At 45.8% G+C, this 26,690-nt stretch overlaps 2 protein-coding genes across 4 annotated transcripts in view; both read left to right on the top strand.

The window, feature by feature from the left end:
- LOC144479477 (cathepsin L2-like) overlaps nucleotides 1-9,619 on the top strand; it is a 36,907-nt gene extending 27,288 nt beyond the window's left edge. The window contains exons 7-8 of the mRNA XM_078198186.1: nucleotides 3,603-3,708; nucleotides 7,469-9,619. Of these exons, the coding sequence (XP_078054312.1) occupies nucleotides 3,603-3,708; nucleotides 7,469-7,568 (206 nt within the window). The 3' untranslated portion in view covers nucleotides 7,569-9,619. The remainder of the gene's footprint in view (nucleotides 1-3,602; nucleotides 3,709-7,468) is intronic.
- A 7,087-nt stretch (nucleotides 9,620-16,706) lies between these two features.
- LOC144479486 (procathepsin L-like) overlaps nucleotides 16,707-26,690 on the top strand; it is a 37,660-nt gene continuing 27,676 nt past the window's right edge. For all 3 annotated transcript variants that reach the window (XM_078198210.1, XM_078198211.1, XM_078198209.1), the window contains exon 1: nucleotides 16,707-16,859. The gene's annotated coding sequence lies outside the window, so the exon portion shown is untranslated. The remainder of the gene's footprint in view (nucleotides 16,860-26,690) is intronic.

Genomic DNA, 26,690 nt, shown 5'->3' with positions numbered 1-26,690 from the left:
TTTTTTGAAGAGGTGACAACGATAATTTATGGGGAAAAGTTTATATGGACTTTAGTAAGGCGTTTGACAAGGTCCCGCATGGCAGACTGGTGCAAAAACTAAAATCACATAGGATTCGGGGTGGACCAACTAGATGGATACAGAACTGGCTTGTTCATAGAAGGCAGAGAGTAGCGGTGGAAGGATGTTTTTCAGAATGGAGATCTGTAGCTAGTGGTGTTCCGCAGGGATCAGTGCTGGAATCACTGTTGTTTGTAGTATATATAAATGATCTGGAGGAAAATGTGGGTAGTCTGATTAGTCAGTTTGCGAATGTTACGAAAATTGGTGGAGTTGCTGAGTGCCAGGGATTGTCAGAGGATACAACAGGATATAGATAGATTGGAGACTTAGACACAGAAATGGCAGATGGAGGTTAATCCAGACAAATGTGAGGATCAAATTTGGGTGTGAATTATACTATAAATGGCAGAACCCTTAGGAACAGTAACATACAGAGGGATCTGGGTGTGCAGTTCCCTAAATGTGGCAATGAAGATGGCCAAAGTGATTAAGAAGGCATATGGCATGCTTGCCTTCATTGGCCGGGGCATTAAATACTAGAGTTGGGAGATCATGTTTTAGCTACATAAAACCTTGGCTAGGCCACATTTGGAATATTCTGGTCACCACACTACCAGAAGGATGTGGAAGCTTTGGAGAGAGTGCAAAGAATGTTCACCAGGATGTTGCCTGGTCTTGAGGGTATTGACTATGAGGAGAGGTTGAATAAACTAGGATTGTTTTCACTGGAAAGACGGAGGCTGAGGGGAGACTGATAGAGATCTACAAAATTATGAGAGGCATAGACAGGGTGGATAGTCAGAGGATTTTTCCCAGGATGGAAGTGTCAATTACAAGGGGGCACAGGTTCAAGGTAAGAGGGGGAAAGTTTAAGGGAGATGTGCAGGGGAAGTTTTTCACGCAGTGAGTGATGGGTGCCTGGAGCGTGATGCCAGAGGAGGTGGTGGAAGCAGGCGCATTAACAACATTTAAGAGGCATTTGGATGGGTGCATTAATAGGGAGGGAATAGAGGGATATGGACTGAGTAAGGGCAGAAGGTTTTTTTTGTAGTTTAGTTAGGGCATCATGATTGGCATGGGCTTGGAGGGCCGAAGGGCCTGTTCCTGTGCTGTACTTATCTTTGTTCTTTGTTTTGTCTAGCTCACACATCAAAACAACAGATAGGAGTCTGGTTATATATGTTGTTCAAGAGCCGAGATGGGGGGGGAGATATTAATCGAAAAACTCAGCTAATGTTCTGGGGACCCGGGTTCGAATCCCACCATGTCAGATGGTGGAATTTGAATTCAATAAAAAATTTCTGGAATTAAGAATCCACTGATGACCATGAAACTATTGTCGATTGTTGAAAAAACCCATCTGGTTCACTGATGTTCTTTTGGGAAGGAAATCTGCTGTTCTTACCTGGTCTGGCCTACATGTGACTCCAGAGCCACAGCAATGTGGTTGACTCTCAACTGCCCTCAAAAATGGCCTAGCAAGCCACTTAGTTCAAGGGCAACGAAGGATGGGCAATGAACATTGGCCAACCAGCGACGCCCATGTCCCAAGAATGAATTTTTAAAAATCTCTGGAACCTTGAGTGGTTTTTAAACATAATTTGAACTCTGAAGGAGTCTTAGAATATTGAGAAATCCCAATCAGACTCGTTTTATTCCTATTGTTATCAGGTACTGTTACTATGATCAGGTAAGGAGGGATCCTTCTTTGACTGCATCAACTTTTTTTTGTTTTGAAAAGGATGTAGTTGCCGATACTGTGGGTGTTTAACCATTCAGGAAATGTGATCATAAAAGAGCCAATTGGACAGGTTTTTATGAATTTAACAAAAAAAGAGGTTAGCTTTATTGTACTTAAACTGATGTAACTAAAATAATAAAAGAACTGTCTAGATATTCACAACACGCACATGCACGTGTTACAGAGTGGGAAAAGATAGATTTGCTAACTTAGAATCCAAACAAATAAAAGGGCTACACGCTCTGTAGCTTCGTGACTCGATTGGATTCAGGGTGAATTTGGTCGTCTTGCGACTTTCCTTTGGTAGTCCCAATACTTCCGATTTAAAGATGTAGTTGGATGATTTGACTAGTCTCTCTCCACAGATGCTGTCAAGCCTGCTGAGATTTCCAGCATTTTCTATTTTTATTCCTGGAATTGGTCTCTGAACTGCTTTAATACATTTAAGTCTTTTCTTAAATAAGTGGATCAGTATTTTACACAATACTCCAGATGTACTTGAGTATGAGCCCAGATGGGTGGCACAGTGATTGACACTGCTGCCTCACAGCTCCAGGGACCTGGGTTCGATTCCCGGCTTGGGTCACTGTGCGGAGTCTGCACGTTCTCCCTGTGTCTGCGTGGGTTTCCTCCGGGTGCTCCGGTTTCCTCCCATACTCCAAAGATGTGCAGGTTAGGTTGATTGACCATGCTAATTGCCCCTTAGTGTCCCAGGATGTGTAGGTTAGATGGATTGGCGGGGTAAATGTGTGGGATTATGGGAATGGGGACTGGGTGGATTGTGGTTGGTGCAGACTCGATGGGCCAAATGACCTCCTTCTGCACGGTAGGGATTCCATGCTTTCTATGGTGTAGTCTCATCAATACCCTGTACAACTGAAGCATAACCTCCTGACTTTTGTAATCAGTTCCTCTCACAATAAATGATAACATTCTATTGGCTTTCCTAATTACTTGCTACCTGTATATTAGCCTTTTGTGATTAATGCACTAGAATCATAGAATCACAATGTGAAAGGAGGTCATTTGGCCTATCGAGTCTGCACTGAATCTGACAAAGTATCTTACCCAAGCCCTCTCCCCCAGCCTATCCCTGTAAACCCACACATTTACCATGGCTAATCCACCTAACATGGACATCCTTGGACACTAAGGGGCAATTTAGCATGGCCAAGCCACCTAACCTGCACATCTTTGACTGTGGGAGGAAATCGGAGCACCCGGAGGAAACCCTCACAGACACGGGGAGAATGTGCAAACGCCCCACAGACAGTGACCCGAGGCTGGAATTGAACCTGGGTCTGTGAGGCAGCAGTGCTAACCGCTGTGCCACCCCTAGGACACTCAGATCCCTCTGCACGTCAGAGCTCTGCAATCTCTCAGCATTTAGATAATAGATAGATAGACCTGTGCTGTTGATACTATTCTGCGCCATACCCATAGTCAACTGAGCCAACTGGCCCCTGGGACCAACTGGAGAGTTCTTTCAAAGAGCTGGCGCAGGTACGTTGGGCTGAATGGCCTCCTGTGTTGTATCATTCTACATGTCACTGTGTGATGTATGAGAATGATTGGAGGGAGATTATGAATTAATGTCTTGAATTTAAGAATGTTTATTTAAGAATAGCCTAGGTGCTGTTATAGAGATGGTTGATTCCTTGAGGAATTTGCCATTGACCCACATATTTTCTTACCTTAAAATTGGGTACAGACTGAGAACTGACTTTTTTTGCTCAATGTTTGTTGAAGTTATAGCCGCTGATGGTTACATTGTGATTTAGACTGTTTATCATTATAGGTGTTTACTATGAGCCAAAATGCAATAACGTTGAGCCCAACCACGGGGTGCTCACCGTGGGCTATGGAAGTGAAAATGGAAAGAACTATTGGATCGTTAAAAACAGGTATCTAAACGTGAAGTCCACACAACCAACAATATACGGACAAATATGCAACATAAAGACAGAAATAAACAAATTAAATTTACTCTTAATATATTAATGTTTAATGTTAGTAAGAAATTGCTTACGAAACAAGATTTATATCTCCTACCTGATACATCAGAGTACAAAACAAAATGATGAAACCTTGTGATAGAATGAGAAAGTGATGGGGCAATCTTCAGCACTGATTGGTGGAAAACTGGCAGCTTTGAATCAGCTTCCTGTTTTACATTCCAATCAACACCATTGACTTCAATGACCTTTTGGCTAAGATCAAGCATTGGATCAAGCTCAGGATGGGGTGCGATGCCTTATCTTGTCAGCTTGGATCTTGCTTGTCTCTCTTGCGGGAATCTTGAATTGGATTCAAATGGAATTTGGGTTTTGGAACAAGCAAGGAGTGGATTGTGAATTTGCCTGGTCCACTCTGAGCATTGGCTTTGTAACTTTAAGAATGGAGTAAAACTATCTTTCAAAAATCATTGACTTCAGTGAAAAGGAGTTTATAACATTTTCAAGCATCAACTTTACATCCCCTCTGAAGTTGCAAGTGACTTCTTCATTTTCTCTCTTGTATTCCAGTCACTCTAGGTGACCTGCACTGAGGTTTCTGCTAAAACCATTCTTATACTGCTTGCTCTGAGAACCAATGTGTTTTACTATCCTGAGATTCACCCTTCAATATGGGCAGAAGCCTATTTCTAATCACATTTCCTCCAACACAAATACTTTCCCCTTGGTTTCATGGTCAATCCCAATGACGATTATTAAGTGTAGTGTCCTTTCTAAGGCACAACATGTTAATACACCAACACAAACAATAACCTAATAGAAGCTGGATAGCTACATAAAGTGGAGGCAAAGTCTGTGAGAGTAGGATCACCCTTCCATTTCAACAGTCTTGTAGAGTTCCCAGCTGCTCTATGCGTTCTTCAGCTGGTCCACAAGAACATTATGCAGCCTGGCCACATCTGTCCTTTAATCAAAGAACAAAGAACAAAGAACAATACAGCACAGGAATAGGCCCTTCGGCCCTCCAAGCCCGCGCCGCTCCCCGGTCCAGGATTGAATCCTGAATCCAGGATCCCCGCCCAATTTTCCAGCCTATCTACATACCAATATCCTATCCACCGAGCTGTCCCTCACAGCTACGATGCTTTGTTCATTACAACCTATTAACTCACCCCCACCCCCCCATTCCAGACCATGTGATCTCCAGGGAGAGGCGAAAACCCAGAGTGAAAAACCCCAGGACCAATATGGGGAAAAAAAAATCTGGGAAATTCCTCTCCGACCCCCTGAGGCGATCGAAACGAGTCCAGGAGATCACAATGGCCCTGATCGGAAAATGCTTCCCAACCCTAGTCATTTCCACTTCCACGAACACCATATGAATTCCCTGCCCCCGAGACAGGTTCCCAACTATCCGTAGCCTCACTCTGTACTGGCACCAGCAAGATGATCATAGAATGAAGCCTTGAAACGAGAAACCAGGAACAATTAGCCCGCGCCGCTCCCTGGTCCAAACTAGACCACTCTTTTGTATCCCTCCATTCCCACTCCGTTCATATAGCTGTCTAGATAAGTCTTAAACGTTCCCAGTGTGTCCGCCTCCACCACCTTGCCCGGCAACACATTCCAGGCCCCCACGACCCTCTGTGTGAAATATGTCCTTCTGATATCTGTGTTAAACCTCCCCCCCTTCACCTTGAACCTATGACCCCTCGTGAACGTCACCACCGACCCGGGGAAAAGCTTCCCACCGTTCACCCTATCTATGCCTTTCATAATTTTATACACCTCTATTAAGTCTCCCCTCATCCTCCGTCTTTCCAAGGAGAACAACCCCAGTTTCCCCAATCTCTCCTCATAACCAAGCCCCTCCATACCAGGCAGCATCCTGGTAAACCTCCTCTGTACTCTCTCCAAAGCCTCCACATCCTTCTGGTAGTGTGGCGACCAGAACTGGACGCAGTATTCCAAATGCGGCCGAACCAACGTTCTATACATCTGCAACATCAGACCCCAACTTTTATACTCTATGCCCCGTCCTATAAAGGCAAGCATGCCATATGCCTTCTTCACCACCTTCTCCACCTGTGACGTCACCTTCAAAGATCTGTGGACTTGCACACCCAGGTCCCTCTGCGTCTCTACACCCTTTATGGTTCTTCCATTTATCGTGTAGCTCCTCCCTACATTATTCCCACCAAAATGCATCACTTCGCATTTATCAGGATTGAACTCCATCTGCCATTTCCTTGCCCAAATTTCCAGCCTATCTATATCCTTCTGTAGCCTCTGACAATGTTCCTCACTATCTGCAAGTCCTGCCAATTTTGTGTCGTCCGCAAACTTACTGATCACCCCAGTTACTCCTTCTTCCAGATCATTTATATAAATCACAAACAGCAGAGGTCCCAATACAGAGCCCTGCGGTACACCACTAGTCACAGGCCTCCAGCCGGAAAAAGACCCTTCCACTACCACCCTCTGTCTTCTATGACCAAGCCAGTTCTCCACCCATCTAGCCACCTCCCCCTTTATCCCATGGGATCCAACCTTTTTCACTAGCCTACCATGAGGGACTTTGTCAAACGCTTTACTAAAGTCCATATAGACAACATCCACGGCCCTTCCTTCGTCAACCATTTTGGTCACTTCTTCAAAAAACACCACCAGGTTAGTGAGGCATGACCTCCCTCTCACAAAACCATGTTGACTATCGTTAATGAGTTTATTCCTTTCTAAATGCGCATACATCCTATCTTTAAGAATCTTCTCCAACAACTTCCCCACCACGGACGTCAAGCTCACCGGCCTATAATTACCCGGGTTATCCTTCCTACCCTTCTTAAATAACGGGACCACATTGGCTATCCTCCAATCCTCTGGGACCTCACCTGTGTCCAGTGACGAGACAAAGATTTGCGTCAGAGGCCCAACGATTTCACCTCTCGTCTCCCTGAGCAGCCTTGGATAGATTCCATCAGGCCCTGGGGATTTGTCAGTCTTTATATTCTCTAACAAACCTAACACTTCCTCCTTTGTAATGGAGATTTTCTCCAACGGTTCAACACTCCCCTCCGAGACACTCCCAGTCAACACATCCCTCTCCTTAGTGAATACCGACGCAAAGTATTCATTTAGGATCTCCCCTACCTCTTTGGGCTCCAAGCATAATTCCCCACTTTTGTCCCTGAGAGGTCCGATTTTTTCCCTAACAACCCTTTTGTTCCTAACGTATGAATAAAATGCCTTGGGATTCTCCTTAATCCTGTCTGCCAAGAACATTTCGTGACCCCTTTTTGCTCTTCTAATTTCCCGTTTGAGTATTTTCCTACTTTCATTATACTCCTCCAGAGCTCCCTCCGTTTTTAGCTGCTTGGACCTAACATACGCATCTCTTTTCCTTTTGACCAGTCCCTCAATTTCCCTGGTTATCCACGGTTCTCTAATCCTACCCTTCCTATCCTTCTTTTTTACAGGCACATGCTTGTCCTGTAGCCCTAACAACCGTTCCTTAAAAGACTGCCACACACCAGATGTGAATCAGCAATGAAAGCCAACCTGATTGATCCAAAGTGATCTGAACAACTTTCCTTCTCCGTTAATTATATCCCAGCTCACATATTTTGCAAAGGCCTGCATTTATAAATGTCTTGTGGAAAACAGATATTCTTTGACTAGAGTTTAATCAAACTTTCCTGTTTTCCCTCAGCTTTGGAAAATGGTGGGGTGACAAAGGATACATCAAGATGGCCAAGGACGAGAACAACAACTGTGGAATTGCTAACTACGCAGTCTACCCTCTTGTCTAGGAGTCTGATGAGAATATTGCCTTTATAAATGAAAGCTTACTGCATGTTTTGCAAAGTTAAATATTTTTACTTGCTGGTTTATGACTGTTCACTAATTATCGGTCCTGAATTATATAGAATTTCTGGCTTCTCTGTACATGCCTCCAGTGACATTATGGCTGAATGAATCTTTTCAATTATGGGTTCACTCATGCTGAGTCTGTCATTGATTCTGACATTAAGGCCGGAATTCTCCGGCCATTCACACCCCGTCGCTGACAGTGAGGATGGAAAATTTGGTGTTCAGCCAAATCTCTGTTCACTGCAGCGGGATGGGAAAATCCCGGCTGTGAGCGAGTTTGGAGAATCCGACCCAAAATGTAGCCAATTCCCAGGAGTGAAGTTGCATATGAAAGCACATTTCTCTGAAGAATGTTCCCTTGTGATGGAGAACATTAAATCTAAGTAGCGTGGGATACCAGGCCCGTTTGCTGCTATCTTCAATATCCCTGACCATCATTTCTGCCAGTATTCAGCCTTTGAACTATTTACTAATTAGAAACCAGCATTCCTCATGACTTAAGGTCTTTGATAGAGATTCAGGAATGTGTATACAAAATAAAACAGATTACTTTTGTTAAATGCATTATATCTGAAGGTCTTGGCTGGGTGTGAGCTTCTGTATTTAAATTGACAATGGGCAGTGTGTGTGTTTGTAGAGGAGAATTCCCTGAAATCTCTGACCAATGTAACTTATATTTAAACCTCCAGTCAGATCATTGGCCTGTGCTCTGTTCAATAGACAATGTTAAAGGAGACTGGTAGTAATTTAGTAGAACTCCCCAAGGAAGTGCTTAAAAGCCAAGCTACAAAGCCAGTTCTAATGGCTTAGTTGTTCAAAATCACCTTCCCTAAAAAATTCAAGTGTCATAAAAATCTAAAAATGGGCGTGTTGCACGCTGGCCTTTTGAGTGTTCTCTCGGAATGTACAAGTTTGTGAACATCAGTCAGAACAACATCTGCTTCACTGCTGTTGCCCCACACTGGCCACTTACTCATACACTTTAAGAGTGAGCCCTTGGTTGAGAGAGCAGAGGGAGCCTTGAGGCCAGAGTTAATGTTGGGAGTATCTCTAGGTTCAGTTCCATTCAGAACCTACTTGTCTTTGGGCCATAACAGGATATGCTTCCACGTGTCCTGAGCCAGTTTTGGCTGAGGCCATTAAACCAATCCACATGATCACTTCTCGGCTTCAGCAAAGAATCAAAGGACAGCATGGAGTAGGAAGGCACATTCAAAATGATTAATCAGGGAATGAAAGAGATAGAGGAGCAAGCTGAATGGGCTGAATAATGCTCTCTATTCATTTCTACATATTTTACAGGCATAAAATCTACTGATGACCATGAAACCATTGTTGATTGTCGTAAAAACACATCTGGTTCACGAATGTCCTTTAGGGAAGGAAATCTGCCGTCCTTACCCGGTCTGGCCTACATGTGACTCCAGATCCACAACAAAGCCCTCAGGATGGGTAATAAATGCTGGCCCAGCTAGTGACGCCTGCATATATATAAGAGTGGGACCTAAAAGGGTTAATCATTGAAATGCTCAAACAAGACAAAATGTATGTATTGCCTACAGCAGAAGCAATGCTTATTTAAGAGTTAATCACACAGCACAATCTCTGTTTTCGGGGTAGCTATTCCATTCTTCCCCACTATTTCTTTAAGTTGTTACAAATGTTTAAAAATCAATATTATAAAGTAACATGGTGAAATTCACAGTAATTGTAGAAAGCAAAGGAAAGAAAGGTGATAATTTGGGATTTAGGATTGGTGCTGAGTTGCTTAAATGTCCAGTGGCTTTATTGTTTTCACAAAAGCAATTTCAAACTACCTTGATGACCCAGATCAATGTTTTATTCAACATTCCTCTTCAGAAATGATGTGCGTTTTTAAAATACTTTCTGTGGATCAAGTTTGTACTTTCAAGAAATAAAAACCATTCAGAATAAAAAAAAATTGTTCTCTTTTTAAATGGTTAAAATGTCCTCAATTAAAGTGCTTCAGAAAACACCATCTTTTTTCTTTCTTCTCCTGAAGACAGGGCGGCACAGTGGTTAGCATTGCTGCCTCACAGGGCCAGGGACCCGGGTTTAATTCCCCGTCACTGTCTGTGTGGAGTTTGCACATTCTCCCCGTGTCTGTGTGGGTTTCCTCCGGTTTCCTCCCACAGTCTGAAAGATGTGCAGGTTAGGTGCATTGGCCATGCTAAGTTCTCCCTCGGTGTATCTGAACAGGTGCTGGAGTGAGGCGACTAGGGGATTTTCACAATAACTTCATTGCAGTGTTAATGTAAGCCTACTTGTGACATTAATGTTTAAACTTTGAAGGTGGTTGTGCTTTTGCTGATTTACAGTTCAAAGGGCACTGAGTGCTTTCCACTGCCTCACCCGTGTGTCCATTTTAGTGTGTATGACAGTGAATGGTGTCAGCCTCTCATTCTGTTCTTGCTCTGCACCCCCCGTGTTCCTGAGAGGTGCCATCGGATGGTGGTTAGCAATTTAGACACTGGCTGATTTTCTCTCCCTGTGTCCCCTCAGCCTCAATGCCAGTTCAATGGCACTGCCCAGTTGAGGCTGATTGAGGACAGGTCAAAGGTCTTGCCTTGGACCAACCTGCTCACATAGCGCTCAATCTGTTGCTACATGGTAAATCAGCTAAATTGATTTCCACACCTCGACTAAATTGCAGTCAAAATATTAGAACATTTTAGAAACATTAAGGGGGCGATCTTACCTGCTTATCACACCGGTCGATTGATATGGTGAGCTGGTAAGATCGGGCGAGAGCTGAAAAACCAACTTCGTGCCCAGTTTCTCGCCTCTCGCAATGTTACCAGCAGCGTTTTGCCAGCGTAATCAGCATTGTACCCAGGAAGGTTTATGATGACTTTGTTTTAATATTATTAGCGAGCCTGGGAGGCAATTGTCCAGGCTTACTTGCCTTATGACACTGGTGTCCTCACCGGCAAGGATCACGTATGGTCCCCACCAACGGGGATCTGACATGATGGCCTCACCGTTGGCAGCGGAGGCCATTGAAGCCCCCCAGGGTGGTCGGAGGTAAGGCTGCGTAGTGCCCCTTGGGCAGTGCCAGTCTGGTACTGCCAGCCTGTGGCCTTTGCACTGCCAGGGGGTTGATTGGGCACCCTGCCACTACCCACTGGACAGTGCCAAAGGGGGCAAGGCCTAAGGGGAGGGCGCACAGCCTGAAGGGGTGGGGCCAGAATGGGGAGGTGAGCTGAGTACTCTACATTGGGGATCGGATAGGGCAGCGCTTGGCTGGGGGGAATGAGGGCCAGCAATTGGCTGGGGGAATTGGGTCTAGTAATTGGGGGATGGGGTGATGTCTGGGGGAGTGAGAGATCTCCCAGTCTACTGTGTACACTTGTACACAGTGCACTGGGAGATCGGGGTGCGTGTGCAATAGTGCCCCTACAGCTCAGCAGCCGGCTTTTCGGCATGAATAGGCTCCGTCCCCTCTCGCACTGGTGAGAATCACACTTTGCCTCTTTTTTTCTAAGTGCCATACGATTGCATCTGGGAACTCGTCCAACAAATGGTTGTGATTCTCTCCCATTTTCATGCTCGTTCGGCACTTAGAATTTTTTTGGTAAGATCACACCCTAAGCTTTTTCTAAAGATTCCTGTAACTGGAACTTGGATAACTGCAACAAGGGCGATTCAACCTGTCACTGCTGTGATATAGGATCCTGATTCAGCTCACGGAATCCTGGTACTCTATTAACTTGATTTACAAACGCATGACACTTTACCAAAATATCGAATACACATTGAAGCAGGAATATAACATTAGGAGATAGACTTCCAACCTCATTGCCTGAGTGGCAACATGGCAGAATAGGTAGAAGCAAATTACTGCGGATGCTGGAATCTAAAACAAAAACAGAAAATTGCTGGAAAATCTCAGCAGGTCTGACAGCATCTGTGGAGAGAGAACAGAGCCAATGTTTCGAGTCTGGATGACCCTTTGTTAGAGGCAGAATGGATTGTCTGTCCGTGGTACTACCCTGTCTCTTTATATTTCATGAGTGGATTGTGTAAAGGTCTGATATTTTGTCAGATCACTGCCCAAGAAGTGAAGACACAGGTTTACCTCATTGTCTTGTGATTGATGAAAGCACTTTGATTTTGAAGCATCAGGTGCCACCTGGATCAGATACAGTTTCTGCAGGGTTTTTTTACTATTGGGTGATATTGGAGGTAAGAAGAATTAAAAGACATTGTTGAATGTTGGAGGCAAGGTGAGTGCATTGAAATGCTGAAAGAATGGGCTTAATGAGCTATTCTCAGCCTTCACTTATTCAGGGCTATGAGGAAATAAATAGTGGAGAGTGGGACTGTTGGAACATTCTTTCAAAGGCAGCCATAATAGGTCAAATAGCCTTCGCATGTGACCTATAAAACACAACAAATTGTATCAGTAGCTGCCTACAGAAAAAAAATGTCCAATTGTCTGTCTACCACCCCTATTACACAAGTATAGAGTTGGTGTGATCTGGCTCAATTGGCTAACTGAAGGAATAAATTACACATAAACTGATTAATTTTAAACATGCAAGCTTGACTGGTATACCTGGCTGTATGCATTTCCAATAATAAAATGCATCTTGACTCTATTGTCTTCCACAATGGTTTGGGGTGGTACAGTGGTTAGCACTGCTGCCTCACAGCACCAGGGACATGGGTTCGATTCCGGCTTGGGTCACTGTCTGTGTGAAGTCTGCATGTTCTCCCCGTGTCTGCGTGGGTTTCCTCCAGGTGCTCCGGTTTCCTCCCACAGTCCAAAAATAGGTGGGTTGACCGTGCTAAATTACCTCTTAGTGTCCAAAGATCTGTAGGTTAGGTGCACCAGTCATGGTAAATGCACAGGGTTATGGGGATAGGGACCTGGGTAAGATGAGCTTTCGGAGAGTCGGTGCAGACTCGATGGGCTGAATGGCCTCCTTTTACACTGTAGGGATTGTCTGCTAATCTCTGCCTGATTCAACGATGAAAGGCATTTGGGTGGGATTTTCCAGCTGTGCTTGCCCGAAGACCAGGACATCCTGAACGAGGTCAACGGATCTTTGCATGGTTTGTGTCCCGCCCGCTACGATTTCCGTGGTGGGCAGGACAGAAAAATTCCACCCTTTGAGTTTGCAAGGTTCATTTTTAATTTTCTGTGGAGAAAGCTTTCTCCTCCATTTTGTTTTCTCTAACATCTTCCAGTTCCCCCCCTGACAGCTCAATGCCTCATTTGAGTGGGATCCTTTATGTTAACGTCAGGCCTGGGCAGTGAGTGCTGGTAGGATGATTGTTGTGAAGGCAGGGAGCCCAGATCTGCTCTCACTCGGATGTTCCCTGCATGTGTTATTCCAGCAGCAGTCATTGGGTACTGACCAAGAGCAAGGGTGGAATTCAAACCATGAGCCCAGTGCACAGGGTCCCCAGTGGAGCAGTGAAAGGACACACACATTGGGAATGGTTGATCACTAATCAACCTACCATCAGTTTTTATTCATTACCTGTTAAAAACACACTTTTAAAAAATCGTACCTGCGTGGATTAGACTGTGGAACCATAGAAACCCTACAGAGTCGCAGAGGCCATTTGGCCAATCGAGCCTGCACTGACTCTCCAAAAGCGCATCTCACCCAGGACCTTCCCTCCACCCTACCCCTGCTATCCCGTGCATTTACCATAGTGGCTAATCCACCTAACCTGCACATCTTTGGACACCATGGGGTATTTACCATGGCTAATCCACTTAACCTGCACATCTTTGGACTGAATAAATAGATTAACTCGATTAAATTGACAGTATTTAGTATTATTTTTCTCATGAAATGTAGGAACCTCAAACTGAACCATATGTTATCTGCATTACAAAAGTAACTCTATTTCAATAGTATTTCAATAACTGTAAAGACTTTGCTTTGGGACACCTGATGGACGTGATAGGTGCTATATAAATGAAAGCTTTTTCCTTTTTCTTTTCACTTCTGAACACGAGTGGAATCCAGACTGCTCCCCTGTTCCTCGTCCATGCATTTTAAAAGAATCTAGAAAAGAACTAGCAGAGGCACTAATACTCATTCAATAGTTCCTTGGGAAAAAAATAGAATCAAGGACTTGTGGATAGCTAAGGTTATACCCACATTTAGGAGGGTAGATAGACTCAATCCAGGGAATTACATACTAGTCAGTATGACACTGGTAGTCAGAAAAATAATGAAATCCCTATAAAATGAGAGACTAGAAGACAATTTAGAAGTTAAACAATATTAATGAATAGTTACCATGGATTTCAAAAGGAATGTCTTACTTAATCAACCTCACTGAATTCTTTTAAGTTTGTTTATTCGTGTCATAAGTCAGCTGAAATGAACATTACAGTGAAGTTATTGTGACTTTGCAGAGATAACAGAGAGTAGACAAGGGGAATGTAGTAGATGAAATGTATCCTGGAATGGGACTTGAACCTGTAGTTTCTGGCTCAGAGGCAGATTACTCACTGAGACACAAGACCTCCTTCAACATCATGATACACACAAAAACTAGAAGCAGGAGTAGGCCTCTAGGCCCTTCAAGCCTGCCCCGCTATTCAATATGATCATGGCTGACCTATGCCGGCCTCAACTCCTTTTCTGTGCCATTTCCTCATAGCCCTCTATTCCCCGATCTGTCAAATATTTATTCACCTCCGCTTTAAATACCTTTAATGATCCAGCCTCCACCACCCTTTGGTGCAGAGAATTCCAAAGATTCACCACCCTCTGCAAGAAGAAATTTCTACGCACCTCATCTTAAGACCATAAGACCATAAGACATAGGAGCGGAAGTAAGGCCATTCGGCCCATCGAGTCCACTCCACCATTCAATCATGGTTGATTTCAACTCCATTTACCCGCTCTCTCCCCATAGCCCTTAATTCCTCGAGAAATCAAGAATTTATCAATTTCTGTCTTGAAGACGCTCAACGTCTCGGCCTCCACAGCCCTCTGTGGCAATGAATTCCACAGACCCACCACTCTCTGGCTGAAGAAATTTCTCCTCATCTCTGTTCTAAAGTGACTCCCTTTTATTCTAAGGCTGTGCCCCCGCGTCCTAGTCTCCCCTGTTAATGGAAACAACTTCCCTACGTCCATCCTATCTAAGCCGTTCATTATCTTGTAAGTTTCTATCTTGTAGCTATCTTGTAGCTATGCTCCCTTGTTCGAGACTCTCCCACTAGTGAAAACATCTCAGCATCTACCCTGCCCAGCCCCCTCAGGATCTTATATGTTTGAATAAGGTCACCTCTCACTCTTCTAAACTGCAAGGAATACAGACCCTTGATAGGACAACCCTCTCATCCCAGGATTTAGCCTGGTGAATCTCCTTTGGACTGCCTCCAATGTTACTTCATAATTTTGTAGGTAAGGGAACCAAAACTGTACACAGTATTCCAGGTGAGGCTTCACCAGTACAATTGCAACAAAAAACTCCCTATTTTTAAACTCCAACCCCTTTGCAATAAAGGCCAAAATGCCATTTGAATTGAATTGCTATTGTCACATAGAATCATAGAAACCCTACAGTACAGAAAGAGGCCATTCGGCCCATTGAGTCTGCACCGACCACAATCCCACCCAGGCCCTACTCCCATATCCCTACATACTTACCCAACTAATCCCTCTCACCTATGCATCTCAGGACACTAAGGGCAATTTTTAACATGGCCAATCAACCTAACCCACACATCTTTGGACTGTGGGAGGAAACCAGAGCACCCGGAGGAAACCCACGCAGACACGAGGAGAATGTGCAAACTCCACACAGACAGTGACCCAAGCCGGGAATCGAACCCAGGTCCCTGGAGCTGTGAAGCAGCAGTGCTAACCACTGTGCTACCGTGCCACCCGTATTGGGCGGCACGGTAGCACAGTGGTTAGCACTGGTTAGCACTGCTGCTTGACAGCTCCAGGGTCCCGGGTTCGATTCCTGACTCGGTCACTGTCTGTGTGGAGTTTGCACATTCTCCTCGTGTCTGCGTGGGTTTCCTCCGGGTGCTCCGGTTTCCTCCCACAGTCCAAAGATGTGCGGGTTAGGTTGATTGGCCAGGTTAAAAATTGCCCCTTAGAGTCCTGGGATGTGTAGGTTAGAGGGATTAGTGGGTAAATATGTGGGGGTAGGGCCTGGGTGGGATTGTGGTCGGTGCAGACTCGATGGGCCGAATGGCCTCCTTCTGCACTGTAGGGTTTCTATGAATGATTGATTCTATGAAAAGTATTGTTTCTTGTGAGCTCTTACAAAGCATAGAGTGCATAGGGGAGAAGGAAAGGAGAGGGTGCAGAATATAGGCCGGAATGTTACCATTGTGCCCACCACAGGAATCGGAGTGGGCAAGGGGCGGACCGTGGAAAGGTCCATTGATCTCGGGCGGGATTTTACGGATTCGGGGCGAGCGAGGCCTTAAAATCCTGCCCAAGTGTTACAGTTACTGATAGGGTGAAGAGAAAGATCAACTTAATGTGTGATAGGATTGTGGGACCTGCCTGCTAGCTTTTTGTAATTCATGCACTAGAACGCCCAGGTCCCTCTGCACTTCACTCACCTGAAGTCATCAAGACATCAAATAGGGAATTCAGAGGAAACTTCTTTACCCAACTTGCTGCCATAGGGAGCGTTTGAACCAGTCATGTAGAGGTGGGTAAGGGGAAGTTAGACAAGCATCTGAGAGAGAAGGCTACTGAGGGTAGAGTTAGAATGAGGAAGGATGGGAGTGAGGCTGAAGTGCAGTGTTTATACCAGCATGGACTGGTTGGGCCTCGTTTCTGCCTGTTGACCAGGTTAACAACCTATCAGGGATTTTGTAGACCAGTAATGCTCTGTAGCACAGTGCAGCTTGCTAATAAGTGATCAGGAAGCCCCCTCAGCGAGTTACCAGAATTTATTTTCACTTTGCCAGCACCAGGACAGCTGCGAGCAATAGAAATGTTTATTCCCTGTGGATTTGTGTGATTCCAACGGGCTGTGTACAGAGTCTATGTAGAATGTACAGCAGACATTCCCTGCACACACGTTTGACCAGTTTGCATATTCGCTGCGGGGCAGCATCGCAGAGTTTGGAATTTCCCAGTCACATGAGATCGACAGGAGGAAGTTGTGTTTTTTTTTCTGTGGGGGCATTCATGTAGTCTGGGCGCTTGTGTTAACTCCACACTCGGGTTAAGAGGCACTACACCACAGGAGGCGGCGACAAGGTAGGTCTGAGTATCCGCAGAGTTGGCATTAGTGTGATACCCTGAACCCTTCGCCCAGACAGAGTTACCGGCAGCTCCTCCTGGGCACCGTCCAACTTCCTGGAAAAGGCTCAGTCACATTCTGGAATTTGCTCGTTGTTTGCAAGTCCAATTCCAACCTTTGTTCGTTTTAAATAGAAACTGAAAAACTTTTGCTGCCGAACTGGGTTTGCAGGTTTCGAATCTAAGAGATAAACTGATTGCTACATTGTCGGCAAATCAAACCAGGGAACACCATCATCATCTCCTCCAAGCCATTCACTAACCTGGTGATACATCACAGAATCACAGTGTTGTTACAGCCAGAAGGAGGCCATTTGGCCCATTGTGTGGGCACTGGCTCTCCAAACTAGCACCTTAGTACCTTCTCCTGCCTTTTCCCCATATCCCTGGGAGTCCGGGTGCATGGATCTCAAACGGCTAGTGTTCAGGTACAGCAAGTAATTAGGAAAGCTAATAGAATGGTATTGTTTATTGTGAGGGGAATTGAATACTAAAGCAGGGAGGTTATGCTTCAGAGCAAGGAACAGGAGATGGAGAATTAGTGAGCGATTAAAGACAGGGGCAGTACAGGTTAAAAAGTGTACAGCACAGGAATTTGCTAAAATGTATGTGTAAATGCAAGGAGCATAGTAAATAAAACCAGTGATTAAGGTGATTGATAGAAGGGAACATGAGGAAAAACATTTTCACCCAGAGGGTGGTGGGTGTCTGGGATTCACTGTGGAGTTGGAAGTTGAGGTTGAAGTGTTTAACTCATTTAAAAGGTCCCTAGATCTGTGTCTGAAGCGCTGCAACCTCCAAGGATACAAACTGGGAAGTGGGATTAAAATGATTAGTTTCCCATTCTCTTTGGCTAGTGCAGACACAATGGACTGAATGGCCTCTTTCTGCACTATAACATTTAATAGAACCATAGAATCCCCACAGTGCAGAAGGAGGCCATTTGACCCATCGAGTCTGCACCGACCACAATCCCACCCAAGCGCTATTCCCATAATCCTATAAATTTACCCCACTAATCCCTTTAACCTGCACATCCTGGGACACTAAGGGACAATCTACCATGGCTGATCAACCTAACCTGCACATCTTTGGACTGTGGGAGCAAACTGGAGCACCCGGAGGAAACCCACGCAGTCACGGGGAGAATGTGCAAACTCTACAAGCCGGGAATCGAACCCAGGCCCCTGGAGCTGTGAGGCAACAGCGCTAACCACTGTGCCACTGTTCTATGGTTTGAACATCAGGGAGAGAGTTGGTGTCAATGGTCCATTCTTTCTGGCCTGTTTCAGTAACCAACAGACACGCTTCTCATCAGAATGTTTTGCAGGTGGGGTTTTGGTCATGTGATAGCTATAATTGGCATAAAGTGGAGGGCGATCCATGTTGATGAAGGAGCTTTGATCTCCCATTGTCAAAGTTATCAAGATGCTATCAAAACACTTAGGGGTCCTTTCCACCCTCCTTGTACAAATGAGTTTTGTTAGTCCTTCATTGTTCCAGGTAGTTTCTGGCATCAGAAAGTCTAATGGTCCTTATGTTTTGTAGATAGTTTTAGACAATGGCAGTTGTGAAGTTCATCAGAGGACCTTCCTATGAGCCATCGCTCCTGACAAATCCACATGGAGCTTTTTAGACTTGGCCCCATTTGTAGGGTCAGGTGACCTGTGCAGCCATTCTAAAGTTAGTGTCTTTGGCAAAAGTCCTGACCAGCTGTTGAAATTAAAGATTAATATTCCACATCACACCCGGCACATCGTCATGGCAATGGTAAATGTGGTTACCAATCTGTGCACAGAAAGCTCCCAGGAATTGCAATGTGATAATGACTGGATATGTTTTAGCAATGTTGATTGAGGAATAAATAAATAGGTCAGAACTTCAGGGATAATTCCCCTGCTCTACTTAGAGCCATGGGGTCAGTTATATCCATCTAAGAGGGCATCAGATTTGCATCTTATCTGAAAAAGGACACCTCCAACAATGTGGCAGCCTCTCGGCTCTGCATGAGAGTGTAATTCTTGTAACTCAGTTCACATAAGGTCTGGGAGTTTTGGCAGGATGTTCCCGAAACATGTGATTTCTCTCCTGAATGCTGCCTCAAACAGTGAGGGATGTCAATGCTTTTAATTTCTCACGGCAGTGCCTCTCACCCTGTTCTACAACAACACTGCCCCCTGCCCAGGGAACCATGGCCTCAGAGTTGCGATCGGCTGGTGAACAGTCAGGAGAGGGGTAAAGGATCTGGAATTGGAGGCAGGAAATGGCTTAGGAATCGGGCTGGTGTCAGAGAAGGGGAAAATGGGGAGACAGGGAATAGAGGCTTCGGGAGAGAAGTGGAGAGTGGGGGATGGCTACTCAGGAAAATGGGGGAATCGGGGAACATGCGAGTGATGGGAATGGAGGTGAGGAATTTGGGACTCAGGCAGGGCAAGGTGAGGGGAACAATGAGGTGGGTTGAGGGCACCGGCATTATCCACAGAGCTGAGAGTGACAGCAGTGAATGGAAGCTGTGTTTTATTTGTTCCTGAGATGTAGCGTGACCGGTTAGGCCAGCATTTATTGCCCATCTCTAATTGCCCTTGAGAAGTGATCTTGAGCCACTGCCTTGAATTGCTGCGGTCCACACGGTGTCGATACACTGTCGTATTTTATTTCCTGTGATCATTCGATGAAACAAAATAGCTTGGTTGGCCACTTCAGAGGGCAGTTGCCGTGGGTCTGAAGCCACACGTATACCAGACCAAGTAAGAACGGCAGACTTCCTTCGGGTCAAACCTGGGGATCTAACTGTGAAAGAGGACCAAATAGTGAACAACTTCTTACTGGTGGGCAAATGGAGGACAGGAGACTGAAGATTCTGATTGGAAGAATGGAGACGAGAGGTGGAACTGTCAGCTATTCGACCAAGGGACCTTCATCACGTGGAAATTGAAGCATAGACTAAAAAAAACATTTAAAAAGCAAGGATTAAATGGAATATGCAAAGATGTGGAGGAAATATGAGTATAGAAGGCAGAGACAGCACTGGCCTAATGACCTCCTCCAGAGCTAAATTTTTCAATACATTTATGGAAACTCTCCTTTATTGAGCCTGAGAGCAGTGAATGGTTTGGAAATGTTGGTGTTAAGCAGAGTTTAGCATGATGTGAGAAGTTCCCCAAATAATGAGCGATTCTTAGGCTGGTTCTGATTGGTTTCTACTGGCTGGTGTTGATGTGTGATGTTCAAAGAACAAAAAGAACAAAGAAAATTACAGCACAGGAACAGGCCCTTCGGCCCTCCAAGCCTGCACCGACCATGCTGCCTGACTTAACTAAAACCCCCTACCCTTCCGGGGAAAATATCCTTCTATTGCCATCCTATTCATGTATTTGTTAAGACGGCCCTTAAAAGTCACTATCATATCTGCTTCCACTACTTCCCCTGGCAGCGAGTTCCAAGCACCCACCACCCTCTGTGTAAAAAACTTGCCTTGCACATCTCCTTTAAACCTTGCCCCTCGTACCTTAAACTTATGCCCCCTAGTAATTGACTCTTCCACCCTGGGAAAAAGCTTCTGACTATCCACTCTGTCCATGCCCCTCATAATCTTGTAGACTTCTATCAGGTCGCCCCTCAACCTCCGTCGTTCCAGTGAGAACAAACCAAGTTTCTCCAACCTCTCCTCATAGCTAATGCCCTCCATACCAGGGAACATCCTGGTAAATCTTTTCTGTACCCTCTCCAAAGCCTGCACATTCTTCTGGTAGTGTGGTGACCAGAATTGAACACTATATTCCAAGTGTGGCCTAACTAAGGTTCTATAAAGCTGCAACATGATTTGCTAATTTTTAAACTCAATGCTCCAGCCGATGAAGGCAAGCATGCCGGATGCCTTCTTGACTACCTTCTCTACCTGTGTTGCTACTTTCAGTTTCCTGTGTACCTGTACACCCAGATCCCTCTGCCTATCAATACTCTTAAGGGTTCTGCCACTTACTGTATATTTCCTGTCTGTATTAGACCTTCCAAAATGTATTTGTCTGGATTAAACTCCATCTGCCATCTCTCCGCCCAAGTTCTCCAACCGATTTATATCCTGCTGTATCCTCTGATGGTCCTCATCGCTATCCGCAAATCCACCAACCTTTGTGTCGTCCGCAAACTTACTAATCAAACCAGTTATATTTTCCTTCAAATCATTTATATATATATTACAAACAGCAAAGTTCCCAGCACTGATCCCTGAGGTATGCCACTTGTCACAGCCCTCCATTCAGAAACGCACCCTTCCACTGCTACCCTCTGTCTTCTATGATCGAGCCAGTTCTGTATCCTCCTTGCCAGCTCGCCTCTGATCCCATGCGACTTCACCTTCTGTACCAGTCTGCCATGAGGGACCTTGTCAAAGGCCTTACTGAAGTCCATGTAGACAACATCCACTGTCCTACCCTCATCAATCATCTTGTCACTTCCTCAAAAAACTCGACCAAGTTAGTGAGCATGACCTCCCCTTCACAGAACCATGTTGCCTCTCGCTAAGACGTCCAGTTATTTCCAAGTGGGAGTAAATCCTGTCTCAAAGAATCCTCTCCAATAATTTCCCTACCACTGATGTCAGGTTCAGCGGCCTGTAATTACCTGGATTATTCTTGCTATCCTTCTTAAATAATGGAACAACATTGGCTATTCTCCAATCCTCTGGGACCTCCCCTGTAGCCAGTGAGGATACAAAGATTTCTCTCAAGGCCCCAGCAATTTCCTCCCTTGCCTCTCTCAGTATTCTGGGGTAAATCCCATCCGGCCCTGGGGACTTGTCTACCTTAATGTTTCTCAAGAACACCAATAGCTCCTCCTTTTTGATCTCAACATGACTCAAACTATCTACACACCCTTTCCCAGATTCATCATCCACCAAGTCCTTCTCTTTGGTGAATATTGACGCAAAGTACTCATTTAATACCTCGCCCATTTCCTCTGGCTCCACGCATTGATTCCCTCCCTTGTCCTTGAGTGGGCCAACCCTTTCCCTGGCTACCCTCTTACTCTTTATATATGTATAAAAAGCCTTGGGATTTTCCTTAATCCTGCTGGCCAATGCTTTTTCGTGACCCCTTTTAGCCCTTCTTACTCTTTGCTTAAGTTTCTTCCTACTTTCCTTGTATTCCACACTTGCTTCGTGTGTTCCCAGCCTCCTAGCCTTGACAAATGCTTCCTTTTTCTCTTTGACTCGGCTCACAATATCTCTCGTTATCCAAGGTTCCCAAAACTTGCCATACTTATCCTTCACCCTTACAGGAATGTGCCAGTCCTGAATCTCTATCAACTAACACTTGAAAGCCTCCCACATGCCAGATGTTGATTTTCCCTCAAGCATCTGCCCCCAATCTACATTCTTCAATTCCTGCCTAATATTGTTGTAATTAGCCTTCCTTAAAGTACAGAGCAGCTCTGACTGACACTCCCAGTTTGGAGGAATAACATTTACACAGAACCTGAGCCCAGAGCAGAATCCAAGGAGGTTCCGAAGGAGAGATTGAATTAGCTCAGTGGCATCATCAGGGCTCCCTGATTGTAGCTTGTCCATGCAGTGGGGAGGTATCAGGGTTATGATTTCAGCGTGAATATCAGGATGTTATAGGATTACTGTTAGTCACAAGTAAGACATTGGACATTATTCCTACCAGCTATATATAGACTATGAGCTAATGTATTACACTTGGTCATGAGGGAAATCTCCTTCCTCCATCCCCTTGGTTACTATTAATTCTCAATGTAATTTCAATAATTTGTCATTAGTTACTAGTGGAATCAAATTTCTTTCCACCTCTGGGTTTTTCTCTGTGAATTGCTCACCTGCTGTTGAATTCCTCTCCCTTGGTTACCTCTCTTTCCCTCTCCACTCCCCTGAATTTTGCCCTTCCCCATGATCTCAACCATCCCCCCAGTTTCAGCACAGATTGGGTAAGCGCAGAAACACAAACTGGGAAGTAGAGACCCACCGCCTACCCCATTGACCCAATTCCCACTAAACTGCTGACCACCTCTGTGAGCTGACATTGCTAACAGTAATTCTCTCTCCTAAGTGTTGTCCCTCTCTCATTCAAACCTGTTGTCCAAAGATGTGCCTGTTGGGTGGATAAGCCATAATAAATACTCAGGATTACGGGGATAGCAGTGGGAGTGGGCCTGGGTAAGATGCTATTTTGGAGTGGAGACTTGACAGTCTGAATGGCCTCCTTCTGCATTGTAGGGGTTCTATGGCTCTGTGATGTTATGTACGTTGGGGGCTTGTCCCTTTAAAAGAATGGGTCAGGTGGCCCGGAACTCAAGCTCCACCCTGGGGTGGAACTTGCCTGGTCAGACTTATTCTGTCGGTGCTAGGATTAAGACATGTTAATAAACTGTTCCAGTTAGTTTACAACCACTCACCTCGTGGTTTATTATTAGTCTCAATAGCAGACCACATAAACAACATATGGTCATCACCCCTCTCTACAAAATAACCCAATATACACCGTCCTTGCAAACTGCCATCTCCAACTTCCCTTCTCCCAGAATGTGTTCATCATAGAATCCCTCGAGTGAAGAAAATGTAATTCGGCCCATCGAGACTGCACCGACTGTCTGACGGAGTATCTTACCCACGCCCATGCCCTCTCCCCCTCCTATCCCTGTAACCCCACACAGTGAGTTTAATGCACATTATCGTCACCGCTATATAGTGAGTTTTATATGTGTTGTCACCTCCCTAATCCGTGCCCAGCTCTCCTGGAACTCTTTATTTGAATCCCTCCAATCAGATTTCCACTGCTGCCACAGTATTGAAATGGCTCCGATCCAAATGATATCCAATGTTACTGTGACAAAGACCAACTTTCACTCTTTGCTTTCTCGACCTGACTGTAGCAGAGGGACAAAGCTTAATGTGGTGGGTGCAGGGACGGGGGCAATTATAGTTCATAGAATCCCTACAATGCAGAGGAATTCAGCCCATCGTGCCCACACTGACAACAATTCCACCCAGACCCTATCCCTGTAATCCCATGTACTTACCCAGCTAATCCCCCGACATGGAGGGGCAATTTAGCAGTTGACCTAACCTGTGCTTCTTTGGATTGTGGGAGGAAATGGCTCCGATCCAAATTTAGTTTAGTTTGCGGACTCTAGTTTCAGAACCACTAAGATACTCAACTGAAGCAAATTGAGTAACATTTGGACAACTGCCATGTGATCCAACACCATGTGATTGAGCATCACGAGTGGTATCACATGATTAAATGTCATGTGATCAACTACCACATGATCAATCCTCCAGGAAGATCTAAAATCAGAGGTGGCAACCCTACCAAGCGACCACATTTAGCAACCCCACCTAACAACCCCACTGAGCCCCTCAATGGGGCAGTTATGGGTTTGGCAATCAATGCCGTCATGTTAGAAATTAATTAAAAAGAGTTAAAAGCCCAGTGCTGTCTAAAGAAACGTGCAACTTCTGAATGTTTGACCTCTGAATTTTTAAATCAAATCCAAAAAGGTGCAAAGTATATATTATGAAAAATAATTAACTTTAAACCTTTATGTATCTAATGAAATGAAGACTACACCAGGAACTGATACGGCTGTGAATGAAAGTGAGTAAGAAAAACAACTTTATTATAATTTCCACAAAAAATAATGGTGAAGATTAAATAAAATAAGACTAAAATTCACGATGGGAGCCCGAATGTTCCGGTCGGATTCTCTAGTCCTGCTGACAGTGTACCCTACCATGGATCTCCCGGTGGCAAGGTGTGCATTCAGCGGGAAACCTCGTTGGCAACGGCAGGACCCGAAGATCTCACTGCCAGTCAGTGGTGGGGTTGTCATGCCCACCGCCGCAAAGCATGTGACGAGTTGCCTGGAAAACCCCGGCTGAGATGAAACATAGTGGGCGAAATCTCCCCAGAACTTGGCTGTCAGTTTCAGCACAACAACAGGTGCGAATCCTGGGGGTGTGGGAGGTGATTGGGGGGATGATTGGGGGCACCCTGTTGTCCATCGAACAAGTTCTCCTCCAGGAACCAAGAGGCCATGAGGGCCTCCTCCCCTTCTGCCTATGTGCAACCTCGTCCCCGTCTGGCCTCCGTCCTCAGCCTCCTCAGCCGGCTCATCCCTGGCACCCTCCTGCATGTCCTCCTCATCCAAGGACACGTGGAACTCCTCCAGGTCATCACCTGGAAGCTCTTCACCCTGCTGCAGAACGAGGTTGTGGAGGGCCCAGCAGACATCAACAATGCGGGAGATCCTCTGGGGGCTGTACTGCAGGGCTCCACCAGACCTGTCAAGGCAGTGGAAACACATCTTTAACAGGCTGATGCACTGCTCAATGACAGAGTGAGTTGCATCATGAGCCTCATTGTACTGGGTCTCCACAGCGATCTGGGGCCTCTGCACTGGCACCATCAGCCACAACCTGAGGGGTTAACCCTTGACCTCTTGGAGCCATCCCTGAAGCCTGTGGTGTCCCTTGAAAAGCCCAGGGATCTGGTACTGGCCGAGGATTTGTCTGTCATGCAAGCTCCCTGGGAAACGGGCATACACAAGCATGACCCACATCTGCTGGTCGCACACCAGCTGGATATTAAGGGAGTAGAATCCTTTCTGGTTTATCAAGGGGACACCCTGGTGCCGTGGGGCACGGAGAACCACATTGATGCAGTCTACCTCCCCCTGCATCTGTGACAGACACGGTTTCTGCCTGAACCCCATTGACCTCTCGTCCTGGCCTGGTCCTGATCAAAGTGACACATTCACCCACCCATGCACACAGTGGCTTCATGGATGGACTTACGGGCAGACGCCTGAGAGATTTCACAGAGGTCCCGGTGGAATCCCGGAAGGCCCCAATGGCCAAGAAGTTTAGGACCGTCGTGACCTTGTTGGCCACAGGGAGCGGGTGTCCTCCAGCGCCACGTGGCGATAAGTCCACCAGAACATGGTACAGGTGCTGCACTGTCTCCTCCTTCAGCCCGAGTCTTTGTTGGCACATGGTGTCTGAGAGCTCCATGAAGGATAGGCGAGTCTGGTATATCCTGGGGTGACTTCAGTGCCTTTGTGCTCCCTGCAAGGCTAGTGTGACCTCCAACCCCGATCCTGGCCTGTGGCCCGCTGGTCTGGATCTGGATGCTCTCTCCTGAATGCCGCTGTGCGTTGCTGCTGGAATCTGTCCTCGTCCAGCGATGCGATCAATAAGATTGACAGGTGCTGCCACCATTGTGAATTTGATCAGCATCTGGTGAGGGATGAGAGAGAGACAGGTTGGTGCTGCAGAAAGTGATCATTAACATCCTCCAACCCATTGACCATCCTAACCTGGGAACAGCCAGCCCGAGAGCATCGCTGCTAGTGATTGAACGCTCACAGCTCCTGTGTCCTCCCATTTCCAGAACAAGGCTGCCCCTTGTATATCCCCTCACCCACTGAGACTTGCATCCGGCCTTCAGTCCCCTCTCTCAAACCCGGGTGCATCGGGGATTCTTTCAGGACAGAGATGTGTTGAGTCATCGCATTGGCTGTGGACATCTGGATTGTGAGGTCCACCTTTCAATAAGGGTGGCGGCGAGAGCGGATGGACTGAAGGAGCCTGACTTCCAGCCATTGGGAAGCCTGGGAAATGCCACCCCCCCGTTGCCACTTATTCTCATGTCACCACCAAGCTGACAGCTGTGATACCCGAAGCTGAATCCCAGCCTTGTCTTTGAGACTGTGGGGAGCTGAGGATTAACCCCTGAGGGCCAATTGTCTCAGCTGCATGAAGCTCAGGAT

Source organism: Mustelus asterias, chromosome 26 (genome assembly GCF_964213995.1).
Source record: "Mustelus asterias chromosome 26, sMusAst1.hap1.1, whole genome shotgun sequence".
NCBI lineage: Eukaryota > Metazoa > Chordata > Chondrichthyes > Carcharhiniformes > Triakidae > Mustelus > Mustelus asterias.
The sequence above is the reverse complement of the archived record's forward strand: the minus strand, read 5'-3'. Positions and strand labels throughout refer to the sequence as shown.